Source organism: Chrysochloris asiatica, unplaced genomic scaffold (assembly GCF_000296735.1).
Source record: "Chrysochloris asiatica unplaced genomic scaffold, ChrAsi1.0 scaffold00161, whole genome shotgun sequence".
In the NCBI taxonomy this organism is placed as follows: Eukaryota; Metazoa; Chordata; class Mammalia; order Afrosoricida; family Chrysochloridae; genus Chrysochloris; species Chrysochloris asiatica.
Window position 1 is genome coordinate 3,654,399 of NW_006408679.1, and position 10,176 is coordinate 3,664,574.

At 37.2% G+C, this 10,176-nt stretch overlaps 1 protein-coding gene across 1 annotated transcript in view; it reads right to left on the reverse strand.

Moving 5' to 3' along the window:
* Window positions 1-860: 860 nt before the first annotated feature.
* Window positions 861-10,176, reverse strand: part of SRP9 (signal recognition particle 9kDa) — a 20,358-nt gene continuing 11,042 nt past the window's right edge. Inside the window, exons 2-3 of the mRNA XM_006871136.1 lie at window positions 4,465-4,533; window positions 861-980 (exon numbers count right to left, since the gene is read on the reverse strand). Of these exons, the coding sequence (XP_006871198.1) occupies window positions 861-980; window positions 4,465-4,533 (189 nt within the window). The remainder of the gene's footprint in view (window positions 981-4,464; window positions 4,534-10,176) is intronic.

A 10,176-nucleotide genomic window follows, 5' to 3' on the forward strand; every position in this document is an offset into this window, starting at 1 on the left:
GGTTGCAAATATGAGTATTAAATAATATCATACCCTAGTCCACTGGATAACATAACAGTGTGAGTCATGTTTAAAACCAAGAGAAAAAATGGGCAGGGGTATCAATAGAATTATGCAAAGACTTAGCAATTCCTTAGCCTGCTGAGAAACCAGATGGGAAAATATAGTAAATAGCTCTATGAATATAGTGATTTCAGTCCATTAGAGGTCATCATTCAGCTTATCCATTCACTGCAGTTTTAATCACTGAAAAATGGATTCAGAGAAAGTCACAGTTCAACAAGCACCAACCCGCTCTCTCCAGATCCCTGACATTCAAAAGTACACTTTAAATAGGGGGCATTTAGGAAAAGCATACTTGTTCAAAATTATTTTTAGATATAACTGAGATTATATTACTGTACATACTTAGATACACTTGTTCATAGTTAGTTCCAGTGACCATATTATTGGTCATATATAGCATTTTTATGCCCAAAAAGAAATATCAATCCAAGAAAATGTTTACAGTTAATTTTCTTTTAACAGCATATTAAATTTAAGGAGGAACTGGCTTTTTTGGATACCTCACTTTAACGTTATTGATACAAATTTACCAGAGAAATAATTATATATTTTGGCCAACATAAAATAATCTGTGAAAGGTTTCTAAGATAGACGCATTAACTTGCTTAATTTCCAAAAATAAATAAAGGTTCTCTAGCTTTCTAAAGGAAATATTAAAAAACAAGGTATTAAAAAAAGATCTCTCAGATATAGAATAGCCCACTCAGTTACATAAAGCATGTTCTGTCCCCAAACTTTCTCAAATTCAAAAGATATATGCTTCCTAAAACATGACAGTCTTCATTTTAAACCATTCAGTCTGTTTCCATGGCAACACTGCGGGATTCCTTGGCTACCATAAGTCGCATTAGCTGACTATGGAATTTTTCAATCTTCTTTACATCTTGAGCTTGGTCTGTTCTGTACACCAAACACTGTCAAAACAATTTTTAAATGCACATTAATTATTGAAAATTAGGTATCAACAATGTAGAAAACACAGTCGGAGAAAAATTATAGCGCCTTTCCTACTACTGAATTACTCTACTTTCTCTGGAAGCCATCTAAAGAAAGTGCATTCCAGTTTCCAAACTTCTAGCAACTACATTCCTTAAACATAGAATTTTTAAATGCCATTGCTGTGGATGAAAAACTAAATGAACTTTTCAGAAACTTCTGAAAAATGACAGCTAAGTAATAACTAAATTTCTGCTGTGGATGAGAAGTATATTAAAAACAAAAAACCCCCAGAAAAATCCAAGATCTGCTTTTGCTATTTGTAAAACTAGAGATTTAAGCACGATAATAATTCTTTTTTTAAATCTAGGCTCCCATGATTAAAGATGTTGATCAATACCTAAATCAAACAAGATGAAGCTATCTAACCCTGATTTTCTGAAAGTAGTTATCATTTTTATAAAATAAGCTAGTGAGAGAAATGTACAATTTTTTCTTGAAAGACCAGTTAGAAAATAGATTTACTGTTTGGACTGATTATTTCTACTACTACTACTACCACTACTATTACATTTACTATTTTAAGTTTACTACTTAAGATGGATTTGATTGTACCTTCAGTCCCTTCTGGATATAGACTAATTCTCAGTAATGTCAAGAAAGGGAATAAGACATATTTTTCATATTCAGATCTTGTCACAGGAATCAACATTAAATAAAGTGTGCTGATACTGTCTACCACAGATCCTTTTAATTACATTTACTGGTTACCACCTATCTCAGTTGACTCTTTTGTTCATATTTTCAGTTACTTCACCAGTTGACTCTTGAAAGACACGGTAATCATTAAAAGGCAGGACCTTTCAATCCCACAGTAGAACACTGAATGCAAACACAGCATAATACAGGCTGTCCCTGGCTATGAATGAGTTCTATACTTGAATCTGCCTTTAGGTTGAATTTGTACATAAACCAGAACAGTTAGGAACAGTTCATATCTAACATCAGTTATGTTATTTTTAATATAGTATGCTTTATGAAGGTTGGTTCCCAAATACAGGCTGTATGTAAATTGGAAAGTCAGATTTTCATAACCCAGGGACTGCCTGTATATAATCAAAGACACAAAGCAATTTTTAAAAATCATACTTTAAGAATGTTTAAGATAATTAATCCATTAAAAAATTGTTTCCCAAGTACCTTCTGGAGTCTTGGTGTGGTGCTGTGGGTTAATGCGCTGGACGGCAATGCTGGTGTGAATTGCAAGGTCGGGGGTTCAATCTTACCAGCTGCTCCTCGAAAACCCTATTCTGGGTCGCCATGAGTCAAAATCGACTCAATGGCACTTAACAACAACAAAGTACCTTCCAGTTAAAGACATCAAGCTAGGTAGTGGAACTACAGGTAAGAATATATTGTTTTAAAGCTTGCTGTCTATTATAAAAGATAACCATAACATTATAAAAGATAACCATAACACAAATAGATATATGCACACCAATGTTCATAGCAACACTATTATAAAAGATAAATGTAGAAAAAACAATTGCAATACAGCACAAAAAGAAAAACAAGAAAAAATGCAATCGCCTCAAGCTGGGTTTCCAAAGATCAGCAGCAGTCTTTTCAGCTGGGGTTAAGAGTGAAGGCACCATCCAAAGGACACAGAGCGAAGACAACGGCATACTAAAGGAGCGCTAAGTAGAAAGGTAGAGATGTGAGGCAATCCCAGGGCAGAAGTCACATTAGGGGTAATAAGCAGTCCGCAGTGCTGTTTAAGCATGACAGCCACAGTCTAATTAGCATTTTTAGAAATCACTCGGACAGCAGTATAGGTAGAGGTGAAGGAAGCTGGAACATTAATTTGATCCGGAGTCCTGGTGTGACACTGTAGGATAAACACTGGACTGCTAACTGCAAGGTCAATGATTCAAACCCACCAGCCGCTCCTCGGAAACCTTCTACAGGGTTGTTATGAGTCAGAACTAACTCCACGACACTTAACTACTCTAATAGTCCCGACAAATGATGAGATCTTTTACTTCAGATATAATGATAGAAAAAAGGATGAAGGAACTCAAATCTATTAATTCGAAATGCTTAACAAAGTGTATGGTACATAGCAGGAAATCAACACAACTTTTTAAAACGAAGAAATAGTACACATGAGAATGGGAGAAAAGAAGGGATCCATTGTAACCCCCAGATTTCTGACTAATTGCAATGATAGTGCAATTGAGCTAGGAGCCAGAAAAAGCCAGAGTGAGAAAAGATGGTGAGTTCTATTCTGAGCAGGTTACTTTTAAGGGGAATGTGATGAGAAAATGCTTAGGAACACAGAAAAGAAATATAAGCCTAACAACACAGGTTTGGAAATACATACACAGACATGGACACAGGCAGTTAATGAATGTAAATGAATTGCTCCAAGAGAGGAAATATAAAGAAAAGGTGATCAAAGCAGAATCCTGGGGAAAGCTACTTTCTGAGAGCACATCAAAGAAATAAAGAATGTAACACCAGAACCAGAAAGCAAATATAAAATGGTACTGGAGTAATCATCTCTACGCCAGAGTGGTTCTCTGTATCAAAGTAGCAAGGAGGTCATGTAAGATGTGAAATGATGAAACTACTGGATTTGTAAAGCAAGGGGCTACTGAGGTTTCACAAGAGCAATTTCAGCAAAATACTGCATGCAGAAACCAGATGGCTGAAGGTTGAGGAATGGAGGTGAAGAAGTGACAAGAGTGAACAGATCAAGAAAGGTGAGATACAACCTATAAAGTATATCACCTGTGTTCAAATTCCATCTTTGACTTCTAATTGCTTTACGTCTTTGATTATATAATATATACAGGCAGTTCCATAGTTGGGAACCAACCCTCATAAGGCGTACTCTAAGTACACTGTAATACTAAGGCAAACATCTACGTGTGAACTATCGTTAACTGTTCTGGTTTATGTACAAATTCGACCTAAAGGCATATTTAAGCATAAAACTCCTTCAGATAGATCCAGGGACAGCTTTTATTAGGCTGTATTTGTGTTCAAGGTTCTACTGTGGTATTGAACGGTCCTAACTTTTAATGACTGCCATTCTTTTAAGAACCAACTGGTGAAGTAGCTGGAAATATGAAAAAATTGAAACAGCTGGTAATCAGTAAATGAAAGCTCTACCCTCTTACATCCAGTTTGGGGCTCTATATTCCTCTTGCTAAGGCCCTGAAGAAAGCAATGATAAGACTAGACTTCACATACTTCATTAATGAAGCAGATTAGGCATACATTCTATGTAAACAATTTCAGACTATTAACTGCAAAGTCGGCAGTTCAAGTTCACCAGGTGCTCCTCGGAAACCCTATACAGGGTCACCTATGGGTCGGAACTGACTCAATGGCACTTAACAACAACCACATTAACTCAAAGAAATGTGAAAGTATGCAATAAAAATGTATACTTACAACTAAATCATCTGTTACTTTAATACACAGACTGCCATCAGTATGCCTATATTTGAGAACCACACGTGCCTGAAATAAAAGCACATATTTAGAAATAATGAAGACAAATGACAAACCTCATAATTTAGTCTGCAGGTTGCCTCAAAAGGACTCCTTAGAATGAATAACCAAACCATCTAAAGGCACCTTTCCTGCAAACTTATCATTATTATAAAGTATTAAAAAGCAGCACTTTTAGCTCACCCCTATTCCCACAATTTCTTTGTTAAAAGACTTAAATGGTTAATTAGAAAGTCCAAATCCATTCCTGAGGAAACAATGGTGCAGTCATAGTTCATACTTTCTTAGGATCAAGCCCTCAGGAGGTGGATGCACATTAAAGCAAAATCATACATTCTCTCATGCAGGTATAACATAATGCATCATCACATAAAAACAAAATTCTGTATCAAAAAGAATTCTCCAACAACTCTTCCCAAAACTAAAATAACACCTAGATTGAGTGTCATGCTATAGAACACTATTTTTGTTGTTTAGTATTCTATAGTTAAGTAGGTAATAAAAATACTGTTTAGATACTAGCATAATTCTATAAAAAGAAAACAGCCCAATAAAGATTACATGGAAACCGTTTTTCTTTTAATGATGGGTTTAAGCATAGAGTGAGTTTTCTGCCAACAGGGACTTTGTTGTTAAGAGTCGATGAGTCAGTTCAGACTCACAGCGACCCTGTGCAGGGTTTCCGAGGCTGTAAATCTTTTCGAAGTAGAAAGTGTCATCTTTCTCCTGCAGAGCAGCTTGTGGGCTCGAGCCGCTGACCTTGTAGTTTGAAACCCAATGCTTATCTTACAAAGCCACCACACTCCCTGCTAACTAATATAAGTAACTTTTATTTAGCTGTTTTAAACATTGCTAACCTGTAAAACTGGGGTCCTGGTGTGGCGTTGTGGGCTAATGCGTCAGATTGCAAAGTTGTTTGAACTGCAAAGTCAGTGGTTCAAGGTCACCAGCTGCTCCTTGGAAACCCTATACAGGGTCGCTATGAGTCGGAATCGACTCAACGGCACTTAACAACAACCTATAAAACTAAGCTAAACCAGGAACATAATTATAAAATGGTTATAATATAGTTCCAGAAACCTTTAGACAATTCTGGAAACTAAACAAAATAGGTTAACAACCCACAATTTTTCCCATTATGCTCCTTGTTCTCCTGGGACTGTAAAGAACGTCACACCACCCTATGAAATTAGTAGTCTTGGAAGAAGGGAAGGGAACTCAACAAGCATTCAAATAAATCTACATACTAACAAAGTTAATTATTCCAAGAAACAGAAACTTAGAGGGGCACTAAACATGATACAACACCTGTCTACCATGCTACAGGAGCCCTGGTGTGGCGCTGTGGGTTAATGCACCAGACTGCAAAGCTGTCTGAACTGCAAGGTCTGCGGTTCAAGCTCACCAGTCACTCCTTGGAAACCTTATACAAAGTCGCTACGGGTCAGAACCGACTCGACTGAACAACAACAACAACCATGCTACAAGGGATCTATTTTGTAACTTTGGTGGCACTTGCTATGTGTCAAGTGCCAAGGAGAGAGACAGAGAAATCAAAGTTCCTGCCCTTATAGGATCTCTGAATTCAACCAATAAAAAGAACCCAAACAAGACAGAATGAAAATAAGTCCTATAAGACAAAATGGGTAAAAGTCTGCAAAAAAAAGCTTCAAAGAAGTCACCTTTGAAAATGTGTTTTTCTCCCCTGAGGAAAGTAGGTCGAAGGATAAAAGCTAAAGAAGCATTCTGAGCAAAAATAAGATGCATTATGTAGTTTCATAAGGATAAAGGTGAGGATCCATGAAAATGGTGGGAGACAGCCAAAACAACAAACAAATAAAAAAAAAAACCCAAGCTGGACTGTGAGGTTTTTTATCCAGTAATCAATGAAGAATCCGTTTTGAACAGGAAACTGACAAAATTCAGTTTTTGTTCACGTAGTTCTGGTGAGTGTAAAAGATGACTTTAAAGAGACAGACCAATTAAGAGGTATACCATCTTCAGTTAGAGCAATGTAGACAAGAACAGGAAAAACTGATGGGAGACAGAGAGGAACACAAAATTTTAGAAAAAGATTTCACAGACTTGAGAGAGAATGGCTTTTCGTCTTTAGCTCTGCTGGCAGCATGGATTGATAAAATAGCATGGCCTTGCAGTTTAGTGATCTGGGTTTAAATTTTAACTTAATCTCTTAGAAACTAGACTAATTATTTAAAGGAGTTATTCAAAAGGGACTAAGTTTTACAAGAACACATTACTGTTAACTGTTCATATGAAGACAATATGTGAGGGTAGTCAAAAATTATTGCTACAAAACCAGAGCCTTTACTAAACACAAATATCAACATGTGAAGCTATTATTTCAAACATCTCCTCCATCTAGGTCTATACACTTCTGAAGGGGTGTTTCCATTTCTCTAACCCTTCCCCAAAGAAGTCTGCTCTCTTCGATTCACACCACACCAAAATGGCAGTTTTGGTATTCTCCAGGAACTTGAAATTGTGTTTCTTTTAAATGTTGAGTTTGGGGAACAAGTAGACGTCTGAAGGGGTTAGATCAAGACTGTAGAGCGGGTAGGGGAAGGTTTCCCAATGCAATTCTTGTAGGACAAACCTTGCCACCCTGGAAAATGAGCATGTACAGTGTCATGCCGACTCGACGGCACTTAACAACAACAACAACAGTGTCATAATGGGAAACAATTCCTTGTCGTAATGAGAAACAACTTCTTCATAATAAAGCCCCATGATTATCCTATGTTTACTGACAAAATCTATCAAGATTACCTTTTTGTAAACTAAAAAACCAGCTACCATAACCTTGTGAGTTGAACTCTGCATTGAGGTCTTCCTTAAAATGCTTGCATCCACCTAAAAACTTGTTTTATGTGGGGCAGCATTCTTATAAACTTGTTGCAAAGCTTCAATGATTTGGGATGATGTTCATTTAAGCTTTGATAAACATTTGATATTAGCTTTGACCTCAAAATTATTTTTTTTCCCCATGGCACCTATTTTTGGAAAGCACCCTAACATAACTAAGACAAGTGTAGTGTTGAGAGATCTTGTCTACAGCCATCCACTGATCAAGAGACATGTTTAAACATCCTACACGTTTAAACACCTAAACACTTTTTATTTAGAATAAAGTCTGCATGTGTGAACTGGAACCCTAGTAGTAATACTTTTTTTATATACTTATCCTAGCATATAAACTGCTTATTACACAGATGGTACTGAAGATTGTTAGTCAACTCCCCACTCACATACTAAGCCTTTCCCCTCACTACCAAAACAACATCAGTTAAAAGCCAGTGGAAGGCTATCATATCACGAGAATACAAAAGTTTGTTTGTTTGCTTTTTAACATTTACCTAAAATTTTATTTAACATGAAAATACAGTGGATTCCTTTAGCATGACTCTAGCTTAAACATAAATAAAACATTCTGTAAGCATCATGTGGAGAAAACTGACATTCACAAATCATGGGATATGAATAGACTCAAGAGTGATATGCCTATAAATTCACACACTTGTGAATTTAATTATTTGAACTGCTACTGAAAAAGAGCAAATATATCAGAACAGTTCTATTCTACATTTTTTACTGGATCAACCTGTTCTTTTCACCCATCTCCCCTTATATATTAAACAGCTATTATTAAATCAGAGAGGATGCAAGCAGAAGGAATCATCAAGCTGGAGGGAGAAAAGAAATAACAATAGAAAATGCTCAGGAAATATTACTAGTCTAGAGTGCCAGCATGTATGTATTTTCTATTCTCAAACATGGCATCAATTCATGGTTTGCAATTTTGATATAGTTGTCTCCAGTAGAAAATTTGGGACCGTGTGGCACTGTGGAATAAGCACCGGACCACGAGGTCAGTGGTTCAAACTCACCAGCCGCTTCTTGGACACCCTATACAGTCGGTTGGAACTGACTTGATGGCACGTAACAACCATTTGCAATTATCTTCATCACTCACATTATGTCGCAAGGCACTACTCAATTGTATAAGAAAACACAAAAGTTTTTAATTTAGACTTTTCTGATGTCTTTCCAGAACAGTGCAGACATGCTTTGTTTACAGTAATGCTCTATAACTACCATTTTATTCTCATTTCCCCTGCTACTGCCAACAGACCCTAAAACGTAACCATTCTTGATGTGAATTTATATATTTTCTGTTTTTCCAATATTTTTAGTTTATAGTGTGGAGGAATCCTGGATGGTTCTTATGGTGCGTTCCTTGGGTAAAGAAAACTAATGGCCCTATGAAGGAGGGAAGCCAACCACTTGGAGGAGGAGACAGTGTAACAAACAAAGTACTCCATTTCAAAACTGTAATTTACGTCATCATTCATTATTATATTCTACACAGAACATGTAGAATGTTATGCTACTTGACATTTTTTAGCTCTCTCATCAAATCTGATGTTATTTTTATTCTACCCAACAACATACTTTGCAGAGTTAAAATGATACTCATAAACAGGACATAGTCTTGGAGATATACGTTAGCAGCCCACAGACATATATATAAAACACACTTCCGTCCATTTAATGACCACTAAAAATCTCACATCCTGAGCCTTCATTATCTTAGATTTACTAACTACTTTTAATGTTTTGCTTTTGAGGAGCACATTCAAACACTGTATCTATTGTTGTTAAGTGCTGAAGAGTCAGTTCTGACTCACAGCACCCTGTAGAGGGTTTTCAAGGAGTAGCTGTGGATTTGAACTGCTGACCTTGTGATTCGCAGTCCAGTGTTGATCCTCCAGCACCACACCAGGAGCCCAGTGTATCTATGTTGGTGTTGCTGCCAAGTGCTTTCGAGTCGGTTCCGACCCACAGTGACCCTCTATAGGGTTTCAGAGCATCTGGTGAGCTTGAACCACGATCTGGAGGTACAAACCGACATTGAAATCCAGTACATTAACCCACAGCGCCACACCAGGACTCCAGTATCCATAATACCCTCTAATAGCAGTTCTTTGAGGGTCAGTGCTGAACGTTAATTATATTTGTTCTTCCAAAGGACATAATGAAAGAGTGAATGACTGGAGTATAAAGAAGACTACTAGAAAATGTAAGGATATCATGTATGACAAGGTCTAGAAAACCTCTCCAGCAGTGCTAACCCTAAACAGAAGCTGTATTGTTCATTAACAAAAAGCTGCCTCAATTTTTAAAATATGACACTATAATTAGAACTCAAGAGAAGAAGAAAAATCAAGAGGTCTGAGTGCCCCCCTCTAAGACTGAAATTCAAAGGGAATACATGAGCAGGCATGTAAGTTTGCTGGCGAACACACTGGTCTACTGGTGAGTGGAAGAGGGGGAAAGGGAGCAATGAAGAAATGGGCTGAGTTCAACCATGTTCCACAGGCTCTCGCTGACCTGGGGATAAGAGAGAGAAGAGGAAGGGCCTGTTGGTCCAAAGTGTGATGAGACCTGGGGACACCTGAGCCCATGGACAAGGACATAGCCACAGAGATCTAGAGCTGAGAGTGAAGAATCTAGCTGATATGAAGTGAGGGGAGATGCACAAGAACATCCAAATTTGTCGACAGTACCCATTTGACCTAGCTTCAATGGCTTCATAATCAGAACTGACTAGAGGAAGATTGAAAAAAAAAAAAA